Source organism: Leucoraja erinacea, chromosome 1 (genome assembly GCF_028641065.1).
Source record: "Leucoraja erinacea ecotype New England chromosome 1, Leri_hhj_1, whole genome shotgun sequence".
NCBI classification, from domain to species: domain Eukaryota; kingdom Metazoa; phylum Chordata; class Chondrichthyes; order Rajiformes; family Rajidae; genus Leucoraja; species Leucoraja erinaceus.
This window is the reverse complement of record NC_073377.1, coordinates 134855523-134880124: the sequence shown is the minus strand read 5'-3', so window position 1 is coordinate 134880124 and position 24602 is coordinate 134855523. Positions and strand designations below refer to the sequence as shown.

Sequence of the window (24602 nt, the reverse complement as noted above, 5' to 3'; positions counted from 1 at the left end):
AGTATTGATCTAGACGCGTTGTTTAAAGCAAGCACATCACTGAGGCAGTGTGGACAGATGCAAACCACAGGGGTCACTGCCTTAGGACTTCCCAGAGCACAGAGGCCCAAGGCAGCTAGTGAAGGGGACAGCACCACCATGCCAATACTGCCCTGCATTGTGCAACAATGCAGTCAGCGCTGCAGTTAGGGGCTACAATGGGCCAGTGGTGCATCGATAAACGAGGGAGTGGATAAAAGAGAGGGTGAACCACTGACTGTGCAACATTTCCTCACATGTGGTACAGTCAAGCCAAACTAGCAAGGAGGAATAATTCTCATGGTGAACGTGAAGCTCAGAGATGCAAGCTGGCCACTACAGACTGGGAACTGTACAGAATGAGCCTCAATGCATAGGCAGTGTAAAGTCTTTAAAGCTCTAGGGGCTAGTAGAGTCAAGGGATATTGATAGGGGACGATCAGCCATGATCACAATGAATGGCGGTGCTGGCTCGAAGGGCTGAATGGCCTCCTCCTGCACCTATTTTCTATATTTAAAGAATGCAGACATGCATGAATTACTACAAATATTCTTTCCTGAAAATCAAATTTTTACAGCTGCTGGAAATCCAGAAAATGCAGAAACACTCAGCGGGTCAGGCAGCATCTGTGGCAAGAGAAACGAGTTGACACATCAGGCCAAAGACTCTTGTTCACAAGTGCCTTACAGCGCCAGAGACCCGGGTTCAATCCCGACTACGGGTGCTGTCTGTACGGAGTTTGTTCGTTCTCCCCGTGACCACATGGGTTTTCTCTGGGTGCTTCGACCTCCTCCCACACTCCAAAGACGTACAGGTTTGTAGGTTAATCGGCTTGGTATCAATGTAAAATTGTTCCTAGTGTGTGTAGGATGGCGTTAGTGTGTGGGGCTGGCTGCTTGATGCGGAATCGGTGAGCGGAAGGGCCTGTTTCCGTGCTGTATCTCTAAACTAGACAAAACTGGGCTGCAATATCAGTGGTGTGAACAACAAGGTAAAGCCACATTGGTCAGATAATGGTCAAGGAGACAAGGAATGACTCTCTACCCACACAAGGGAAAAGAACAGTGGGATAGGGGAGTGTAAACCTGAATGATTCATTGTCATATCTACTGACAACAAAGCAATCAAATTGGTATGTGCTGCAGGCCCATGAATGCAATAACACACCCATCTTCTACCTATCTTTTATCTATACTATTACTAAAACTCTCATCTTGTCCTCCTCCGGTTTGCGTTGTTTTTAAATATGCACAAAAACGCTACCCTATATCACTAGGATTTTTCGCCACCTTACTGACAGTTCTCCTCTGCTCCTAGCGCACCAGGTTTTGTTCCGATCGGTGAAATATTACAAAAGTTATTGGTCTGTTATTCGCCGGGATGGCGACGCCCCATCCGGCACCCACTGTCAATTACCAGCGCCGAGAATAAAGCTGAAAGAGCGGAGTGAGCAGAGTGCGAGCGGGGGCTGTGTTCTGTGTTCTGCGAGCGGGGGGCTGTGTTCTGTGTTCTGTGAGCAGGGTCAGTGTTCTGCGAGCGGGGGCTGTGTTCTGTGTTCTGTGTTCTGCGAGCGGGGGCGGGGACCACGGCGAGCTGGAAGCTGTTGTGTGCAGCCGCGTCCTGGAGCCAGTGAGTGCGGTCAGAGCCGGGATCCACTGAGCCCAAGCAACCCCCTCCCCCCCACTCCACACCACCCCACCCACCACCCCCCTCCCATTCCACGCCACCTTTCCCCCCCCCCACCCCAAGGGGGAAAGTTTAATGGAGATGTGCGGGACAGTTTTGGGGGTCTGGAACGTGCTGCCAGGGGTGGTGGTGGAGGCAGATATGATAGTGGTGCTTAAGAGGCTTTTAGACAGGCACGTAGATATGCAGGGAATGGAGGGATATGGATCACGTGCAGGCAGAGGGGATTAACTTGGCATCATGTTCGGCAGAAACATTGTGAGCCGAAGGGCCTGTTCTTGTACTGTATTGTCTATGTTATGTTCTGTAAACAGAATAGTATAAAAACCGAAGTCTGTAGTCTAACCACAGACACAGTCCATAGAAGATCACAGTTGCTGAGGTTAGTGTTGTGCAGTGTTCAAGAGCCTGATGGTTGTTGGGAAGAAGATTTACTAGAATGTTGCCTGGGTTTCAACAACTAAGTTACAGAGATAGGTTGAATAAGTTAGGTCTTTATTCTCTGGAGCGCAGAAAGTTAAGAGGGGACTTGATAGAGGTCTTTAAAATGATGAGAGGGATAGACAGAGTTGATGTGGACAAGCTTTTCCCTTTGAGAATAGGGAAGATTCAAACAAGAGGACATGACTTCATAATTAAGGGACAGAAGTTTAGGGGTAACATGAGGGGGAACTTCTTTACTCAGAGAGTGGTAGCGGTGTGGAATGAGCTTCCAGTGGAAGTGGTGGAGGCAGGTTCATTGGTATCATTTAAAAATAAATTGGATAGGCATATGGATGAGAAGGGAATGGAGGGTTATGGTATGAGTGCAGGCAGGTGGGACTAAGGGGAAAAAAAGTTGTTCGGCACGGACTTGTAGGGCCGAGATGGCCTGTTTCCGTGCTGTAATTGTTATATGGTTATAAGATGTTCTTGGACCTGGAGGCCACAGTTTTCAGGCTCCTGTACCTTCATCCTGATGGTAGCAGTGAGATGAGAGCGTGGCCAGGGTGGTGTGGGACTCTGATGATGCTGGCTGCCTTAAGGCAGTGACTCCTGTCGATCCCTTCGATGGTGGGGAGGTCAGTACGTGTGATGGACCGGGCAGTGCCCACCACTCTCTGTAGTCTTCATCGTTCCTGGGCAATGGAGTTTCTGAACCAGGCCGTGATGTTAAGAGAATTTGTGTAGACCAGGAGAGGCCATCGCTGCTGAAGGTTGATTGGAGATATTATCACCACCGCAAACCCCAAGGTGGCCTGTGTTGACGTTGGAAACACACAAGGTGTGAAAGCCAAGAGTCATTGGAAGGAAAATGCTGCACTGACAATCAAAACGTTCACCCTGTCGCTTACAGTGTGGGTACAGACTGGTACTGTGGTAAAGAGACCTGTGGAAGCGGCTGTGTGTGGTGGATGGCGAGGGAGTGCAGTTCCCATGGTGATGGCCCAATGCAATGTGGGCAGATGGTGAACAATGGCAGCTTCTGAATGACGGCAACTCCTCACAAACCTTAGTACATCTAAGGCCTACAGAAACCAAGTTTCACATGAACATCCTCCAACCAATGCCCACTCTACAAGCCAAGAACTCCGGCGGTGTGAACAAGGGCCAGGTGGATGTCCAGCCTCGGGGCCGCGCTCAGCTGCACAACGGGCTCCCTCTGTGTAAGAGTTTACCCGGGCATGGGGTTGCGTGAGGCAGTGTTGGTCAATGGGCACAGGCCCATGCAGGGGTCTTCTAGAGCCGTGGTGGGCATCACGTAGGTCAGGATGGGCACTGCCCATCTGCAGCCCATGGCAGGCCTCGGGCTGTCTTATGAAGACCAGTTAGCTGCAGCCTGACACTTAGCTGGTTTGCTTGCCCACTCTGCCAGCCAGCACCCATGAATCATGGACTCCTACAGCACAGAAATAGGCCGTTCAGTCTAACTCATCCATGCGGCCCAACATGCCCGTGTTGGGCCCATATCCCCTAAAGCTTTCCTATCCGAGCAGGTTGCCAGGAATCATGGGCCTGACCTATCGGGGGAGATTGGGCAAGTTAGGACTCTATTCCTTGGAACGCAGGAGGATGAGGGATGACAATTAACAAACGTTCAATCTTGAACCTGATAGACGTGTGCAAACTCACGAGGGGAATAGATATGGGCTTTTACCCAGCATACGGTAATCAAGAATCAGAGGATATTGGTTGAAAGTGAGACAATAGAAAATAGACAATAGGTGCAGGAGGAGGCCATTCGGCCCTTCGAGCCAGCACCGCCATTCAATGTGATCATGGCTGATCGTCCCCAATTCCTGCCTTTTCCCCATATCCCCTGACTCCACTATTTTTAAGAGCCCTATCAAGCTCTCTCTTGAAAGCATCCAGAGAGCCAGCCTCCACCGCCCTCTGAGGCAGAGAATTCCACAGACTCACCACTCACACACTCGTGGCACAGCTTCAGAATTAAAGGACATAGAAATATAGAAAATAGGTGCAGGAGCAGGCCATTCGGCCCTTCGAGCCTGCACCGCCATTCAATATGATCATGGCTGATCATCCAACTCAGTATCCTGTACCTGCCTTCTTCCATACCCCCTGATCCCTTTAGCCACAAGGGCCACATCTAACTCCCTCTTAAATATAGCCAATGAACTGGCCTCAACTACCTTCTGTGGCAGAGAATTCCAGAGATTCACCACTCTCTGTGTGAAAAATGTTTTTCACATCTCGGTCCTAAAAGATTTCCCCATTATCCTTAAACTGTGACCCCTTGTTCTGGACTTCCCCAACATCGGGAACTATCTTCCTGCATCTAGCCTGTCCAACCCCTTAAGAATTTTGTAAGTTTCTATAAGATCCCCCCCTCAATCTTCTAAATTTTAGTGAGTACAAGCCAAGCCTATCCAGTCGTTCTTCATATGAAAGTCCTGGCATCCCAGGAATCAGTCTGGTGAACCTTCTCTGTAGTGCTGGGACCCCAGCTATTTACAATATATATTAATGATCTGGATGAGGGAATTGAAGGCAATATCTCCAAGTTTGCAGATGACACTAAGCTGGGGGGCAGTGTTAGCTGTGAGGAGGATTCTAGGAGACTGCAAGGTGACTTGGATAGGCTGGGTGAGTGGGCAAATGTTTGGCAGATGCAGTATAATGTGGATAAATGTGAGGTTATCCATTTTGGTGGCAAAAACAGGAAAGTAGACTACTATCTGGTCGCCGATTAGGAAAAGGGGAGATGCAACGAGACCTGGGGATCATGGTACACCAGTCATTGAAAGTAGGCATGCAGGTGCAGCAGGCAGTGAAGAAAGCAAATGGTATGTTAGCTTCCATAGCAAAAGGATTTGAGTATAGTAGCAGGGAGGTTCTACTGCAGTTGTACAGGGTCTTGGTGAGACCACACCTGGAGTATTGCATACAGTTTTGGTCTCCAAATCTGAGGAAGGACATTATTGCCATAGAGGGAGTGCAGAGAACAGGAAGTCCAGGGGCGGCACGCACACCCCCATCCACATTAACGGGACGGAGGTGGAACGTGTTTCTAGCTTCAGGTTCCTGGGTGTTAACATCTCCGATGACCTCTCTTGGGTCCACAATGCCTCAACTCTGATCAAGAAGGCTCACCAGCGTCTCTTCTTCCTGAGGAGACTGAAGAAGGTCCATCTGTCTCCTCAGATCCTGGTGAACTTCTACCGCTGCACCATTGAGAGCATCCTTACCAACTGTATCACAGTATGGTATGGCAACTGCTCTGTCTCCGACCGGAAGGCATTGCAGAGGGTGGTGAAAATTGCACAACGCATCACCGGTTCCTCGCTCCCCTCCATTGAGTCTGTCCAAAGCAAGCGTTGTCTGCGGAGGGCGCTCAGCATCGCCAAGGACTGCTCTCACCCCAACCATGGACTGTTTACCCTCCTACCATCTGGGAGACGCTACAGGTCTCTCCGTTGCTGGACCAGCAGGTCCAGGAACAGCTTCTTCCCGGCGGCTGTCACTCTACTCAACAACGTACCTCGGTGACTGCCAATCACCCCCTCTCACAGGAAAAACATTTTGTCTGTATATATGCTAATGTAAATATTTATTCAAATCATATTCTATGTCGCTCTTCCAGGGAGATGCTAAATGCATTTCGTTGTCTCTGTACTGTACACTGACAATGACAATTAAAGTTGAATCTGAATCTGAATCTGAATCTGAGAAGGTTCACCAGACTGATTCCTGGGAGGTCAGGACTGTCTTATGAAGAAAGACTGGATAGACTTGGCTTATACTCTCTAGAATTTAGGAGATTGAGAGGGGATCTTATAGAAACTTACAAAATTCTTAAGGGGTTGGACAGGCTAGATGCAGGAAGATTGTTCCCGATGTTGGGGAAGTCCAGGACAAGCGGTCACACCTTAAGGATAAGGGGGAAATCCTTTAAAACCGAGATGAGAAAAACTTTTTTCACACAGAGAGTGGTGAATCTCTGGAACTCTCTGCCACAGAGGGTAGTTGAGGCCAGTTCATTGGCTATATTTAAGAGGGAGTTAGATGTGGCCCTTGTGGCTAGGGATCAGAGGGTATGGAGAGAAGGCAGGTATGGGATACTGAGTTGGATGATCAGCCATGATCATATTGAATGGCATTGCAGGCTCGAAGGGCTGAATGGCCTACTCCTGCACCTAATTTCTATGTTTCTATGTTTCTATGACAAGAATGTCTTTCCTCAGATTAGGAGTCCAAAACCGTACGCAATACTCCAGGTGTGGCCTCACCAAGACCCTGTACAACTGCAGTAGAACCTCCCTGCTCCTATACTCAAATCCTTTTGCTATGAATGCTAACATTCCCTCTAATCCTTCTAAGCTCCAGAGTGTACAAGCCCAGCTGCTCCATTCTCTCAGCATATGACATTCCCGCCATCCCGGGAATTAACCTTGTAAACCTACGCTGCACTCAAATTAGGAGACCAAAACTGCACACAATACTCCAGGTGTGGTCTCACCAAGACTCAGGTGTGGTGAGGAGAGGGGAAAGATTTAATAGGGAAATGAGGGGCAAGTTTTTCAACAGAGGATGGTAGGTGTGTGGAAAGCGCTGCCAGAGGAGGTAGTTGAGGAGGTAGAATAACAACATTTAAAATACAATCAGACAGGTACATGGACAGGACAGGTTTGGAGAGATACAGGCCAAACGCAGACAGGTGGGACGTGTAGATAGGGCATGTTGGTCAGCATGGACGTGTTGGGTTGAATGGCCTGTTTCTAGCTGATGCTGGCTGACAGAGTGGGTGACTGGGTTCTGGGCAGCTTAGATGGGCATGATGGTTGGCGTGGATGAGTTGGACTGAAGGGTCTGTTTCCGTGCCAGATGGCTCTATGGCTCTACCTATGTACCTGTAACTGAGGAGAATGTTCTGCACAGGCCCAGGCTTGCCGCATTACCCAGCTCAGTGCAGAGCAGTGCTATTGAGAATACGGAGGTGGGTTTAGTGAGTGGGGCAGTCACGCTGTTGCAAACGCCAGCCTCTGCTGCATCACTGCTGCCATCAGTATTCCCACCACATCTCATGCACAAAGTGCAAACACTGCACATCTCCGCAGCCACTCTAGATAGGCAGCAATTATGCTGACAACACCAAACGCGATTGCACTAACCCACAGATTTAGCAGCACAGCAGTAACCAGCTATTTCACACTGGCTGAGCCATAAGTTAAACATGACTGGTGATGAGGGTGTGAGAATTAGATGCCGGATGGAAATAAAACCGCTTCATCAGTTAGCAAAGGCAAAACAAATTGACAAGGTTATTTTTGTTGCGTTTGATATTTCTGCAGAGGGGAAGTCACAGAATCATACAGCACAGAAACAGGCCCTTCGGCCCAACCCGCCATGCTGACCAAGATGCCCCATCTAAACTGATCCAACTTGCCCACGTTTAACCCACAAAGCTAATGCTCTAAACCTTGTCTATCCATCTACCTGTTCAAATGTCTTTTAAATATTGTTATAGTCCCTGCCTCAACAACTGTACCTCCTCTGGCAGCTTGTTCCATACACCCATCGCCCTCTGTGTGAAAAGGTCACCTCTCAGATTCTCTAACCGTAAACCTATGTCCCCTGTTTCCTGATTCCCCTACTCTGGGTAAAGGACTGTGCATAAGAAGGGGGTGGAGCAGATCATGGTGAGTGATAGTTGGGGTGGAGTAAGTGGCAAAGGCTGGAGGTGAAACAGAGACAAAAGAGGGAGAGGATGAGTAGTGGGATGTAAAGCCGGAGGGTGGGATGTGGGTGGAAGGGGACAGGGCAGAGGGGAGAGAGGGATTATTAAAGGGAAATGGAAGATGAGTGTACATAGGAGGGGAAGGAACAGGGTGACAGTGGAGTGGGAGAATTATGTAGGATTGCCCAGTCCATCATGTGGACTGACCTCCCCACCATTGAAGGCCCATCACAGTACAGAAAGAGATAGACACAAAAAGCTGGAGTAACTCAGTGGGACAGGCAGCATCTCTGGAGAGAAGGATAGGGTGACGTTTCGGATCAAGACCCTTCTTCAGACTGACCTCCCCACCTTCGAAGGAATCTGCAGGAGACAGCCAGATCCTCAAAGACCCACACCACCCTGGCCACACTCTCATCTTGCTACTACCATCGGGAAGGTGTGACAGGATCCTGAAAATCATGACCTCCCTCACAATATTGCAGCAACGAACTACAGTTCCAGTTTTCACCCTACTACTCCAGTACATCTGAAGAAGAGTCCCGACCTAAAACGTTGCTAGTCCATTCCCTCCACAGGTGCTGCCTATCCCGCAGAGTTCCTCCAGCACTTGAGGCAGTCAATGGAAGTGTGTTGAGAGCAGTCAGTATTACGGTGGAAGCGGTGCTGGAGGTCCTGACTCATATGTAGAAACACAGATGTGTTCAGTTTTGAGTGCCATGTTACAGGAAAGATATTGTCAAGCTGGAAAGGGAGCAGGGAAGATTTACGAAGATGTTGCCAGGACTAGAGGGTCTGAGCTACAGGGAGAGGTTGAGCAGGCTGAGACTCTATTGCTTGGAGCGCAGGAGGCTGAGTGGTGAACTTATAGAGGTGTACAAAATCATGAGAGGAATAGATCGGGTAGAAGCACAAAGTCTTTTGCCCAGAGTAGGGGAATCGAGAACCAGAGGACATAGGTTTGTGAAGGAGGAAAGATGTAATAGGAATCCAAGGGGTAACTTTTTCACACAAAGGGCGGTGGGTGTATGGAACGAGCTGACGGAGGAGGTAGTTGAGGCTGGGACTATCCCAAAGTTTAGGAAACATTTAGACAGGTACATGGATAGGACAGGTTTGGAGGGATATGGGCCAAATGCAGGCAGGTGGGACTAGTGTCAGTGTGGGCAAGTTGGACTGAAGGGCCTGTTTCCACTCTCTATGACATATTGTGTTTTGTTCTAGCGTCATGCATCTGCAGTTCCTTGTGTCTTCAGTAGTAATATATCTGATGGTGAATGGTGTTGGGACAGGAAGAAACGTAAATCACAGGCACTTTCAATTATAGTCATACAGTGATGCATTGTGGAAACAGGCCCTTCAGCCCAAAGCGCCCACACTGATCAACATACCCCATTTACACTAGTCCCAATGGATTATAATCATGTATTGTCTTTCCACTGACTGGTTTACATGCAACAAAAGCTTTTCACTGTACACGTGACAATAAACTAAACTAAACTGAACTGAAATAAGCTAAACAGAGGATACAGGCTTAAGGTAAGAAGGGAGGGATTTAAGAGAGCAACTCTTTCATTTAAAGGTTAGCCCTGAGCTGCCAGAGGAAGCTGTAACTAGCCTCTGAATGAATGAACAGATAACCAGTGAGCTCTCTCTGAATGAATAGATAGCCAGTGAGCTGCCTCTTAAATCTCTCCTACTTTTACAATCCTCTACCCTGGGAAACAAAGGGTGTGTTCACATTATCCATGACCAATGTGATCTTTTATACTTAAATCTGGTCACCCCTCAGCCTCCTGCACTCCAAATAAGGGAAGACGTTTCAGTAAATGGTAGCACAGTGATGAATGTTGATGATCAGGGGGTCCTTGGGTCCGTGGTTCCCTGACAGTGTCAGAGCAGGTAGATAGGGTGGGTGGAGAAAGCAAGTGTCATGATTGCCTTCACGGGTCGAGCCTCGGCATATAAACATTGGGCCATTATGTTGCAGGTTCGACCTGGTTCAGCTGCCCTTGAGTATTGCGTGCTGTTCTGGTCACTGGGTCTGCTCCAGAGGAAAGATGTGGTCGTGTCAGAGAGAGTGTGCCCACATTGGACAGGCTGGGCTCGTTTCCTCCAGAGTAGAGGAAACTGATAAGGCACAGAAATCGCTATCAAAACATGGGGGGTGGGGGGGGGGGACACAATTTCTTGGCGGCCGCACCTGTGCATGCGCGCACACACGCACACACACGCACACACACGCACGCACACACACACACGCACACACACGAGGCTTCGGCCGTGGGCCATGTGGAAGGTAACATCGGGAGCTGACCTGGTTGGTGACCAACTCTGAATTCCAGCAACCTCATCCGCCCCGAATCGTGGGACTTGAATCGACCAGTTCGCTGGGCCTTTGATCGCCTGGCAGGGGATTCAACATCGGGAGCCTCGATCGCTTTGATGCAGCAGTTTGATTTTAAGCCGCGCCGGCCGCTGAAAGCCCCTTAGAAAGTGTCTGATAAAGTCTGGATTCCAAAACATTGGGGGATGGTCCCTCACCTCTCAAAGCATGGGGGTATGTGTCCCCCCCGTCCCTCCCTCAGGATTTCCGCCCAGGGAATGGAGGTTTATAAGCTTAAGCGAGACATACATAGGTAGGTCATCAAAATCTTTTTAGGACAGTTGGTCTCAAAAACAAGAAGGCAAAGGTTTAAGGTGAGAGGCAGGAGTTTGAAAAGAGATCTTAGGGGTTGGTTTTCACACAAAAAGTGTTGATACTCGGCTGTCAGAGGTGGTGATGGAATCTGGTACAATCCCTACGTTAAAGAGACGCTTACAAGTGGCAAGGCACAGATAGAGACAGTGCTGATGTGGGTAAATATGATGGCAAGAAGGTCAGCATGGATACGATATCTAAAGGGCCTGTTTCTGTGCTGGCTGATTCTATCATTCTTGATTGACTCATCCAGCTGGGAGATAGTCCTGAACGATCATGATAAAATTCACACATATATTCCACTAATATTGTGCCTTCGTTTTGGAGTTTGAAGGATATATTTTGAGCATAATGAGATAATCTGAAGTTTTCTTGACAGGGAAAAAGCAGATGGTTTAAGTTGAAGTGTGATTAGCATGGACTGTTCTCCTGTGTTATATCACAACCTGCTTTAGGAATAGAAGGCAGCTTAACAATTGTCAGCACTCTTGCCTGAGGTGCCTCTATCAATTAAAAATGAAACCCAGGCCTGTGCAGCAAGATGGAAGAAATCAGTGTTATTGGAAAATGATAAGGGCTCTAGTTTCCTTAAGGTTTTGTTCCAGCCATTTCCAGGAAGAGGCACAATATCTGAAGGGGCTGCTCCTCAAGTTCTGATTGCATTTTAGTCCCACGATCCTGGTGTTTGGACACGGCAGGGAGTGGGGAGGGTCGATCGGGAGGATGTGATCTCCCTGTCGGCCTGCTCCTGGGCCTGGCCAAGAAGACCATTGGCGGGTCCAGACGGCGGGTAGTCGATGGTTACATCAGAGTTGGCTGCCTGCCTCTTCCGGGGCTACATCCGTGCCCGCGTGTTCCTGGAGAGGGAATATATGGTGTTCACGGGGACTGTGAAGGCCTTCAGAAGGCTGGTCACTGCGGGAGGTCGAGTGCATTGTAGATAAAGATTGCACCATTGTACTATAATGATTGCCTGAAGCACTGTGACATTTGAATGGCTTTGTATCTTTTGATACACTGTAATATGCAATTATTTAATTAAATCCTTGGAAGGGGATAAATTAAAAATAAAAAGTTATTGATCTGCATGTGTGGGCCTTAATGCTGGCAAACTACCTGCTCAGTGACTGCACCAGAAAATAGTAAATTATACATAACCCAGGAACAGTTCGTGAAAGTGATTAGACCTGCAATTTATGTCTTCATTCTGAAGTGCAGGTTGTAGCCTAAAGCACTGGATGGTGCCTCTCCACACAGCGGAGGGAGCCTGTTCCACCATCACCTTGTGCTGAGAAGCAGAGTGAATCTGTGTCAGCTCAAACAGTGAGAAGCCTCCACTCACAATGTAACGTACCCACAGCTACAGCCCCCTACACCAGCCCCCACTCACAATGCCCCGTGCCCACAGCTAGTTACACCAGCCCCCACTCACAATAGACAATAGGTGCAGGAGTAGGCCATTCGGCCCTTTGAGCTAGCACCGCCATTCAACGTGATCATAGCTGATCATCCCCAATCAGTACCCCGTTCCTGCCTTCTCCCCATAAACCCTGACTCCACTATCTTTAAGAGCCCTATCTAGCTCTCGAAAGTTTCCAGAGAACCGGCCTCCACGGACTCACAACTGAGGCAGAGAATTCCACGGACTCACAACTCTCAGTGTGAAAAAGTGTTTCTTCATCTCCATTCTAAATGGCTTACCCCTTATTCTTAAACTGTGGCCCCTGGTTCTGGACTCCCCTCAACATCGGGAACATGTTTCCTGCCTCTAGCGTGTCCAAACCCTTAGCAATCTTATATGTTTCAACAAGATATCCTCTCATCCTTCTAAACTCCAGAGTATACAAGCAATGAAATGCCCTGTACCCACAGCTACATCCCTCTACACCAGCCCAGATGCACAATGTGGGCCGTAAGGCCTGTTCTGGTACTGTTTTGTTCTATGAATCTCTTCTGCACTCAGTGCTCCAGGTGTGGTCTCATCAACAACTTGTACAGCTGGAGAAATTAACATCGACACTTTTTCCGGCTCTTTAGCATCAAATGTACGAACAAATGTGGATGAAACTCTCCTGAACAATATGGTGCTAACAGCAACCTTGTCCTCACTTTCACTCCTCTCCAGTTTGTTCTCTGGGGAATTCAGTCACACGAGCGTCACGAGCTGTACATTGTGCACTGGCATTTTGTGCCTGATTTGCAAACTGCATATTCTGAATATACCCAGCGGCAGAATTCTCCCAATGCAGGCTGGCCTGTCAGCATGGGCACCGAGTGCCAGATGCTTCATGTTGTGGAGAGAAGGCAAGGCAAAGCAGGCTTGCTGTTGTTGCCAGCTTGTTACATGACTGTATCTGGGCTTCATTCTTCAGTCATTAACTCATCCATCACATCAAACCTATGGGTCGACAAGGGAGAGCGACCTAAAGTCTCTGACATAAATTAAACATGAAACATAAGGAAGCATGTGTGTACAACACGTCTCTTCTTTGTTCTCACAGATTCCCCTGCCTCCACCTCACATGTAAATTACATTTAGACAGGTACATGGACATGACAGCTTTAGAGTGATATGGGCCAAACGTGGACAGGTGGGACTAGTGTATCTAGTGAGACTATATACTGCCTGTAGGTGTGAGTTGCATTGGTAGAGATGCAGTGTGAACATGATGGGTGAATCTTCTCCTTCTGGGCTGACTATCCTGCAGGTAGGTAATCCCAGGCTGATGATGAATGAACTGCACGGGCCTTGGTGTGGTATCGATAGTCCAGGCACTGCACTGGTTCCACTTACACCCCAATACCCTTGCCTTCTGGCTGCACTTCACACCCACCATCCTCATCTTTGGACACCCTGTGCGTAGGGGGGAGGGTAGGGCTGAAGATGTCCTGGTTGGGTTGCTCCTGGGCCTGGCCAAGCTGGACATCATGGTCACGGCGCCAGGTGGAAGAGTGCTCTGCCCGAGCCAACTGCCCGCCACTTTTCCAGGGTTACGTCCGTGCCCGGGTGGTGTTAGAGGGGGACTATGCGCTGTCCAAGGGCACCCTGGGGAATTTCTGGGACCGCTGGGCTCCGCGGGGGGTGGACTACATCCTTGACAAGGAGTGGAACATAGCTGTTTAATACTCAGTATAATTGATATTTAGAAATATTTGTTTTACTTTGAACTATGGTGGTGGGTTTGTATTGTGCATAGTTCTTTAGTAACTTGTCAGTTTCTTTGTTGAACTAAATTAAGTATTAATTGTATTAAATGATTAAATTTATTTTTGGTTAAAAAAAATTCCCAGCATCTGTAAAAATCCCACTCTGTAATGAGTGGTAGAGCCAGCAGCTTCAGCGGCCCCACATTACAGGAGCTGTGTGAATTGATTAGCTTCAACTGCCTTGGTTATTATTCAGAGCTGACCCAGCGTTCTCCTTGCAAGTACAATCAACAGAATCCTTGGTCTGGGGCTGCCGACTGAGATCAGTGCCTCCTGCACGCCATCTGATTTATAGTGAGAGGCGGTGAGTGAGATCACTTTGCCGGCGTTTAATCATCTCCTTCATCGATACCTTCCTATGTTTTCTCCTGATGAATAGATTAGTTTAGTTTAGAGATGCAGCGCGGAAACAGGCCCTTCAGCCCACCGAGTCTGCGCCGATCAGCGATCCCCGAACATTAGCACTATCCTCCACACAATTTACAATTTACAATTTACAGAAAGCAATTAACCTACAAACCCGCACGTCTATGGAATGCGGGAGGAAACCGGAACACCCGGAGAAAACCTGGGGAGAACGTACAAACTCCATATAGACAGTGCCTGTGTGGAGTTTTGGAACCCGGGTCTCTGGCACTGTGAGGCAGCAACTATACCGCTGCGCCACCTAGTCTGATGCAAGGACCGTTCTTGGAATTACACTCACCGTGGCAACCCCTGGCAACTCCCTCAGTCAGCATTCCAACATGTTGAGTCTGAAGAGTCTGAACATGTTGAGCCAGTGTCCAGTGTCACCCTGTCCCCACATGCCAGTGTCCAGTGTCACCCTGTCCCCACATGCCTGTGTCCATGGTCACCCTGTCCCCACTGCCTGTGTCCAGTGTCACCCTGTCCCCACTGCCTGTGTCCAGTGTCACCCTGTCCCCACTGCCTGTGTCCAGTGTCACCCTGTCCCCCACTGCCTGTGTCCAGTGTCACCCTGTCCCCACTGCCTGTGTCCAGTGTCACCCTGTCCCCACTGCCTGTGTCCAGTGTCACCCTGTCCCCCACTGCCTGTGTCCAGTGTCACCCTGTCCCCATTGCATGTGTCCCCGCTGTCACCGGTCCCACCGTGTGTGTCTCTGGTGCCTGTCCCCAGTGTCCCCGTTGTCACCGTACCTACCCGGTGCTCACTCACCTCCCAGAGCCTGCTTCATAACAAAGTCCATGGTTTATTCTGGTGATTATTTCTGCCTTCGATTGAGGTTGTCTCATGAATGTTACACAGAAATGGTTCTTCAAAGGGAGCAACCTGCAGAAAGGCACAACAAAAAGATTCACATCAGCTCCTGGCAATCATTTTGAATCACAGTCTGAAGAAAGGTCCAGACCCGAAACGTCGCCTATCCATTCTATCCGGAGATGCTGCCTGTCCCACTGAGTTACTCCAGCTTTTTGTGTCTATCTTTGGTATAAACCAGCATCTGTAGTTCATTGTTTCTAGTGTAAATAATTTTTGAAATATATTTGAACTAAAATGCAGAACATTGAGCAGTGAAATTTTCAGTGATATTGCAACAGGAAACATAACCTGACCCAATTAGTCAAAGGTAATGGTGTGTGGGTGGAGCCCAGAGCCCCAGGCCAAGGCTCAGACCGCACTGTGGATCAAGCAGTCAGTGATCATATCACCAGGCTAGACACAGAGAACACAGCCAGCAACAGAAACAGAGGCTACACAGTCGCAGTGATGAGCGTTTGTCGGCACTGGACCTGTGCTCGCTGGAGTTTAGAAGGGTGAGGGGGAACCTTGTTGAAACATACAGAATAGTGGAAGGCCTGCATAGAGTGGATGTAGAGAGGATGTTTCCACTAGTGGGAAAGTCTAGAACTAGAGGGCACAGCCTCAGAATTAAAGGACGTTCCTTTAGGTTGGAGATGAGGAGGAATTCTTTTAGTCAGACGGTGGTGAATCTGTGTAATTCTTTGCCTCAGAAGACTGTGGAGGCCATCAATGGATATTTTTAAGGCAGAGATGGATGGATTCTTTATTAGTACAGGTGTCACATACAAACAAAGAAAATAGGCTCATGAGTGGGCCATTCGGCCCCTCGAGCCAACATCGTCATTCACTGTGATCATGGTCAATCATCTACAATCAGTACCCCGTTCTTGCCTTCTCCCCATATCCCTTGACTCCGCTAACCCTAAGAGCTCTATCCAACTCTCTTTTGAATGCATCTCAGGACTTGGCCTCCACTGCCTTCTGAGGCAGGGAATTCTACAAATTCACAACTCTCTCGGTGAAAAAGTTTTTCCTCATCTCAGTTCTAAATGGCCTACCATTCTTAAACTGTGGCCCCTGATTCTGGACTCCCCAACATTGGGAACATGTTTCCTGCATCTAGCTTGTCCAATCCCTTAAAAATTGTATATGTTTCTATAAGATCCCGTCTCATCCTTCTAAATTCAAGTGAATACAAGCCCAGTGGTTCAATTCTTTTAGCATATGACACCATCCCACAAATGAACCTCGTGAACCTATGCTGCACTCCTTCAATAGCAAGAATGTCCTTCCTCAAATTAGGAGACCAAAACTGCACACAATACTCCAGGTGTGGTCTCACTAGGGCCCTGTACAACTGCAGAAGGACCTCTTTGTTCCTCTACTCAAATCCTCTCGTTGTGAAGGCCAACATGCCATTAGCTTTCATCACTGCCTGCTGTACCCGCATGCTTACTTTCAGTGACTGATGTACAAGGACACTCAGATCTCATTGTACTTCCCCTTTTCCTAATCTGACTCCATTAGATAATAATCTGCCTTCCTGTTTTTGCCACCAAAGTGGTTACCTCACATTTATCCACATTAAATTGCATCTACCACGCATCTGCCCACTCACCCAACCTTTCCAAGTCACCCTACATCCTCATAGCATCCTCCTCATAGTTCACACTGCCACCCAGCTTTGTGTCATCAGCAAATTTGCTAATTGTCATCGGGTGTCAGGGGTTATGGGGAGAAGGCGGGAGAATGGGGTTAGGAAGGAGAGATAGATCAGCCACGATTAAATGGTGGAGTGGACAATCGGCTGAATGGCCTAATTCTGCTTCTATCACTTATAGAAACATAGAAATTAGGTGCAGGAGTAGGCCATTCGGCCCTTCGAGCCTGCACGGCCATTCAATATGATCATGGCTGACTCTCTTTTATGACCGTATGACATAACCATTGTCCTCTCTGCTTGTTCCCCAGCCAGGCAGAGGAGGTTCTGGCACTGGATAGCACCATGGGCCTTAGGTCAGTCGTAACCAGGGAACGGTTCAGTGGTCTCACACCTTGACCTCCAGTGCAAAACATTTCTGCTCACAAGCCTTTCTTGAGGTCCTCTGAGGGAACGCTGTATGTATGAATCTCTGTATGTATTGTTGATTCATGTACCACTGTTTGTAGCATGTTGGTACCTGCACCAATCTAAAGCACTTTGGTCAACGAGAGTTGTTAAATTGATTTGACTTGACTTGACTTGACAGCTAACAATGGCCTGTTCCCTTTATCATCGTTACTTTTTTTGCATATCTTTCATTCATGTGTACTATATCTCTCCACATCACCATCTATATATCTTGGTTCCCTTTCCCTTTTTCACACAGAGAGTTGTGAATTTGTGGAATTCTCTGCGTCAGAAGGCAGTGGAGGCCAATTCACTGGATGCATTTAAAAGAGAGTTAGATAGAGCTCTTGGGGCTAGCCGAATCAAGGGATATGGGGAATAGGCAGGAACGGGGTACTGATTGTGGATGATCAACCATGATCACAATGAATGGCGGTGCTGGCTCGAAGGGCCAAATGGCCTCCTCCTGCAACTATTTTCTATGTTTCTATGTTTCTCTCCCTCCCCATGTCCCTCCCCATGTCTTCAGAATGAATCATGATCATTCCCAATCTCTCCTCATAGACACCCCCCCTCACTCCCAAACTAGTTCGACACACACAAGAACAGGCCAGTAGCCCACTGAGTCCACGTAGACAGACGATCGCCCATTCACGCTCGTTGTATGTTATCCCACTTTCTCATCCACTTCCTACACACGGGGCAATTTACAGCGGGGCGATTAACCTACAAACATGAATATATTTGGAGTTTGGGAAGAAACCGGAGCACCCAGAGAAAACCCACGTGGTTGCAGGAAGGACGTCGAAACTCCCCTCCCTGGGGAAGGGCTTGGCACAGGAAGATGGAGGAAGGGCCAGGCGAGAGAGAGGGGGGAAGGGGCAGGGAGAGGGGGGGAAGGGCCAGGGCGAGCGAGAAGGGGGAAGGAGCAGGGAGAAGGTGGAAGGGTCAGCATAGGGAGGGGGGGAAGGGTGATAGAGAGGGGAGAAGGGCCATGGAGAGGGGGGGGGGGAGGGCCAGGGAGAGGGGAGAAGGGCCAGCACAGGTTGAGGGGGAAGGGCCATGGAGAGGGGGGAAGAGCCAGCACAAGGAGGGGGGGGGAAGGGGCAGGCAGAGAGTGGAAGGGCCAGCACAGGGAGAGGGGGAGGTGGGAAGGGCCATGGAGAGGAGAAGGGGGGAAGGGGCAGGGAGAGGGGGGAAGGGCCAGCACAGAGAGGGGGGTTGGAGGGCCAGGGAGAGGAGGAGGGGGGGGGAGGGCCAGGGAGCGGACGGGGGAGGAAAGGGACAGGGAGAGGGGGGAAGGGCCAGCACAGGGAGAGGGGGGAAGGGGGAAAGAGGGGGGAAGGGCCAGCACAGGGAGAGGGGGGAAGGGGGGAGGAGGGGGGGAGAGGGGGAAGGGCCAGCACAGGGAGAGGGGAGAAGGGGGAAAGGGGGGAAGGGGGAAAGAGGGGGGAGAGGGCCAGCACAGGGCGAGAGGGGGGAAGGGGGGAAGGGGGGAGAGGGGGGGAAGGGCCAGCACAGGGAGAGGGGGGAAGGGGGAAGGGGGGGGGGGGAGAGGGGGGGAAGAAGGGCCAGCACAGGGAGAGAGGGGGGAAGGGGGAAGGGGGGAGAGGGGGGAAGGGGGCCAGCACAGGGAGAGGGGGGAAGGGGGAAGGGGGGGAGAGGGGGGAAGGGCCAGCACAGGGAGGGGAGGAATGGCCAGGCGTATGGATTGACGAGAATGTTGCCTGGTTAGGGGAGCTCAGTATTGGGGTGAGATTGGGCTGGGCTTGTGTTCACAATATTCCAGCGCCTTCCAGAGCCTCAGAGTTGGGGGGGGAGGAGGGGGGGGGGCGTGGCAACTGAGAGACTGAGTGACTACAGAGATGCTGCTACAGGCTGAGAGCTGGTGGGAGGGTTGTTAGTTGGAGGGTGGCCTCGAGGGAGGTGTGTGAATGAGAGAAATCGTCAGAGATAGAGAGAGCAAGCACAGCTGGAACAGTCGAGTGACCGGAGAGGGCAGAAAGCTGTCTGACATATCTCTTGCTTCATTATCCAGTGCAGTTAGTCATGTTGACTGGCTTGTGGGCAGGCTTAGAGCTGTGAACTGTGAGCTGCTGCTTCACATGTCGCCACTTTGCCAAATGGACTTTATCTGCCCCATACCTTCAGGCGTGCCCTTAAGTCCACAGTATCCGGCCCTATCTGTACATAACATTCTCACAGATGTCTCTGATGCTGGCACTTTCATTCAGTTGCCTGATAGTTGCATTAATACTTTCACTTAATACCTGAGGCTTGAATCTCAGCCACTGGGAGACACGTTTGAAGTGCAGTCTTTAATTACGGCGGTGAGAGTGGATTACACTCTCTTCAGGAACCATCCTATCACAACAGATTGGGGATGATCAGCCATGATCACATTGAATGGCGGTGCTGGCTCGAAGGGCCTAATGGCCTCGTCCTGCACCTATTGTCTACTGTCTATTGTCTATAAGGCAAGGCAAGGCAAGGCAAGGCAAGTTTATTTGTATAGCACCTTTCAATAACAAGGTAATTCAAAGTGCTTTACATAAAACATTATAAGCATTGGAAAGAAACACATATGAAATGACATTTAGATGTAAAACGATTATTAGATTATTCAGATAAAATAATTACAAAATTAAAAGCAATCAAATAAAATATTTAAAATAGAATAAAACCAGGAATAGAAGTTACAGTGCAATATAGGTAATTACTAAATTGTATTGTTTACTGAAAGGCAGCGGCAAACAGAAAAGTCTTCAGTCTAGATTTAAAAGAGCTGAGAGTTGCAGCAGACCTGCAGTTTTCTGGGAGTTTGTTCCAGATATGTGGTGCATAAAAACTAAATGCTGTCTACCTCTTTGGTGACCCTCGGACTATCCTTGATCGGACTTTGCTAGCTTTACCTCGCACTAAATGCTATTCCCATATCATTTATCTATACGCTGTAAATGGCTCGATGGTAATCATGTATTGTCTTTCACGCTACAAAAGCTTTTCGATACGATGCGATACGATACCATGGAACTTTATTTATCCCAGGAGGGAAATTAATCTGCCAACAGCCATAAAACACACGATACGTGAAACATTAAATTTAAATGACTAGTGGAAAGTCCAGGTTTGGGGATATGCAAAGAGGGGGTGGGGGGGGGGGGGGGGGGGAGGGGGTCAGTCTCAGTCTACTATACAACAGAAGGGGGAGAAGTTGTACAGTTTGAAAGCCACAGAGAAGAAGGATCGCCAGTGTGAGCTGTATTGTCCAGGATGCTCTGCAGTTTGAGGAGTTTCCTCCCCTACAAGGATACCTTCCATAAATCCACCTCACATATTCCTGGTGAGTTTGTTGATCCTATTGGCATCCACAGCCTTCGTCCTGCTGCCTCAGCACACGGCAGCGAAGACGATGGCACTGGCTACCACCGATTGGTAAACATCTGCAGCATCTCACTGCAGGTGTTGAAGGAATGGAGCCTTCTCAGAAAGTACAGGCGTCTCTGTCCCTTCATGTACAGGGCCTCAGCGTTCCTGGACCAGTCCAGTTTACTGTCCAGGTACACTCCAGGGTATTTGTACTTCCTGGTAAACTGCACATCCACACCATTGATGGAGACAGGGGACAGAGTTGTTCCTCTCCTCCTAAAGTCCACCACTAACTCCTTAGTCTTGTCGGTGTGAGCTGCAGGTGATTCAGCCCACACCACTCAACAAAGTTGTTGACTACACCTCTGTATTCAGCTTCCCTCCCCTCACTGGTGCAGCCCACAATTGCAGAGTCATCTGAAAACTTCTGCAGGTGGCTGATGGTGTAGATGGTGAACAGGAAGGGAGAGAGGAGGGGGCGCCTGTGTTGCTGTCCACCATGTCTGAGACACAGTTCTGTAGACTGACATATTGTGGTCGTCCAGTCAGGTAGTTGGTGATCCAAGACACCAATGGAGCATCCACCCGCATCTTCATCAGTTTGCTACCAAACAGTGCAGGCCGGATAGTGTTAAAAGCACTGGAGAAGTCAAAACACATAACTGTTACAATGTTTCCCGGCTCACCCAGGTGAGCATAGGAATGTTGGAACAGGTGGATGATGGAGTCCTTAACCCCTAAGCAAACTGCAGGGGGTTGCAGGTGAGTGAGCGACAGCCTCTCCAGGGACTTCATGATGTGTAAAATCAGCGCTACCGGTCTGTAGTTATTGGAGGAGTCATTGTACCTTGGTACACATGACAATAAATTAAACTGAACTGAACTGAACTGATTGACTCCATCTACACTTCATGCTGCCTCGGCAAGGCCAGCAGCATAATCAAGGACCTGTCTCACCCCGATCACTCCCTCTTCTCCCCTCCCCCAGCAGGCAAGAGGTACAGAAAACGCACACCTCCAGAATCACGGACAGTTTCTTCCCAACTGTTATCAGGCAACTGAATCATCCTATCACCAACTAGAGAGCGGCCCTGATCTCCCATCTACTTCATTGGAGACACTTGGACTATCTTTAATCGGATTTTACTCGACTTTATCTTGCTCTAAACGTTATCCCCTTTATTCTGCATCTGTACACTGTGGAGGGCTCAATTATAATCATGTAATGTCTTTCCGTTGACTGGATAGCATGCAACAAAAAGGCTTTTCTCTGTACCTCGGTACATGTGACAATAAACTAAACTTGAATGCAGAGATACAATGAATGATTGGTGACAGAGCAATGTGTGATTCTCACTGACGTCTTGCCCTGACTTGCCAGCTCAGGGGAAGGTGACAATGAGACATCATGAACCGATCGCTTCTTTCGTACCAGAGGTGTTGCCATGTACTTTCACAAGTAACTCCACCTCATTTAGCTTTTTCGTTATGCATTTTAATATTCTTCTCCACTATTTGTATTGTGCACCACAATTTTGCAGTATTCTGATGTTGGGCACTTGCCATTGTATTTATTGATGCTTTTGTCAATACTGCAGGAGACTATTTAATCTGCAAGCTTTATGTGAACAAGGAATTTCACTGTTCCCTGTTGTATATAACAATAAACTCATCTGAATCTGAATCTAGTTTTTCCACTTCCCTTTTCCTTATCAATGGCCTTCCCACATTGAAATCTAAAATTTGGCTGCTCGGTTTGGCAACATTAAACCGTTTCCTCAAATCTAATAATCTTAACAGGTAGCCTATGAACCTGCTCACAGACTGGCCAGGTAGTCTTTGGTCCTGATCAAGGACTGGCCAGGTAGTCTATGGTCCTGATCCAGGACTGGATGAACTAACTCAGCTGCCTGACACTATGCCAGATTGTTCTGCATTGCAAGTCTAGCACAGACATTTGGTAAGCTTGTCAAAGACTGACAATGAAGGAGATATATTTTCGGTATATTTTATTCACTCTGTAAATTTAATAAGAGACTGTGATGCATGTGACAACATGGGTTTTCAATGTCAATCCTAAATAAATCTCTGCTCAGAGAGAGCCCAGGGGAGATAGAAATTCTGCTGGCAACGTTAGCTGAAGTTTCCGCTCTCTGTGTTAATCTGGCAAAGTGCAACATCGGGATGCCTCGCTGCATCCCTCCGTAGCCCAAGAGGTCTCTGGTGGAGGTGTGTGGCAGGGGATAGAAAGGCTGCTCTTCCACCCTGACCTGGATGATTTATCAGGATGTATCACTAGCAATGTTACAACATTTTGAGATTTAAAAAATCAAGTTTGCAATTTATCCCATCAGATAAAGCATAATAAGAAGTTTAATTTGACACCTAATTCAATTTCATATCATCAGTATTAAAAAGGTTATGGACATTTTCATAATCGGAAATTAGCATCTTGTTCCCTATTGCTTTTCGATTGACTTAACACAAAAGCTGTGATCGAGGACAGTCAAAAGCCCATAACATTCTTAAAAATCAAGAGAACTGAATGAAATTTTCAGTTATTATAGATTGAAGCATTCTGAAATAAATATAAAATATCTTACTTGGATGACCTGAAATTAAAGTATATAATTAGTTAATTACCTAATTGTAGTAAATTACAAAATTGACCGTTGTGAGAGAAATAGTAATAAACACCCAGATTGCCTTGAAAATTCAAAAATGTGAAATTCTCAAGATCAGAACTTTAATATTATTGTATTATATGCTGTAAGTCCGTAACAGATAGGTAAATAAATTACAATTTCTAGCAATAGACCAAGTCTTTATGGAGAAGATCAGTTGCTAGCTGGTACATTGGCATATCATAATCAGTAGCATCATCATACTCCTCAGATTGTAACTAATAAACAACTCTGTACACCTTGTTTTTCCTCAACATTTCAATTTTGGACTTGTAAACTACAAGTTTTTGCTCTTCAAACCACGCATGATATGACCTTCTGCCCACTACTTTCCCATTAAGAATGTCCTGTAGATTCCATTTCTTAAGAAAAGGATTAAAAAAAAAAAATAGCCTAAGTATCCAAATAACAAACTAATTCCATTCACTCAACAATTCACAATACAACATGATTTTTTAATCTCACTGTCATGAATTTACATGCCAGATGGAAGGAATTTAATGTTTAATTCCCATAAATTAATCGAGAAACATCCACTCAATATAATTAAAATTATTATTTTTTTGCACAATACATGGGACTAAAACTGATATTTAGTATACAAATATTGACTAAGGATAGACAATAGCACAAAATATAGATATTTAGATGCTCTTATGAATAGAATAGAATAGAATAGAATAGAATAGAATAGAATAGAATAGAATTTATTTGCCACACAACCAGGGTCGGTGGTATTTGGGTTGTCAGCAGCAGTACAATAATAAAGAACACACAACCACAATAAAAATGTAACACAAACATCCACCACAGCATTCATCACTGCGGTGGAAGGCACAGAACTTGGCCAGTCCTCCTCCATTTTCCCCCGTGGTCCGGACCTCCACCCTCCGCAGCCGTTGCTGTGGGCGTCCAGATGGTAAAGGACAAAGTCAAAGTCAAGGTAAGTCCAGGATCGGCTCTTCCCCACCGGAGACCGCGGCTTCAGGCTGGTGTAGGCCGAAGGCCGGCGTTCGAAGATTTAAGGTTCCCGCCACGCCGCAGCCAGAAGCACCGCAGACCGCAGGGCCGATGGTCGAAGCTCCCCTTTAGGGGTGATGGTAAGTCCATGCCGCACCCGCGGTAGAAGTTGGCCGCGGGCCGGCCGTTATGGCTTCTTCTTCCCCCAGGTCCCCCACGAGGGATCCCGGGCTGCGGACGCCGCGCCATCTGGAGCTCTGCAGAGCTTCAGGCTGCCGGCTGCCGCGGGCCAGCGAAACGGAGCGCTCCCCTACTGCGAGGGCTCGCCCGCTCCACGCCGAGACTTCACGCTGCGCCCTCCGCTGATACCCCGGGCGCGTCTCCCGAAAAGGCCGCGCCGATCCTCGTTGTTAGGCCACGGGGG

At 48.3% G+C, this 24602-nt stretch overlaps 1 protein-coding gene across 1 annotated transcript in view; it reads right to left on the bottom strand.

Moving 5' to 3' along the window:
- The window catches only part of LOC129702112 (complexin-1), a 93123-nt gene that overhangs the window by 8330 nt on the left and 60191 nt on the right, over positions 1-24602 (bottom strand). The window contains exon 2 of the mRNA XM_055643687.1: positions 14969-15082. Coding sequence (XP_055499662.1) covers positions 14969-14999 — 31 coding nt within the window. The 5' untranslated portion in view covers positions 15000-15082. The remainder of the gene's footprint in view (positions 1-14968; positions 15083-24602) is intronic.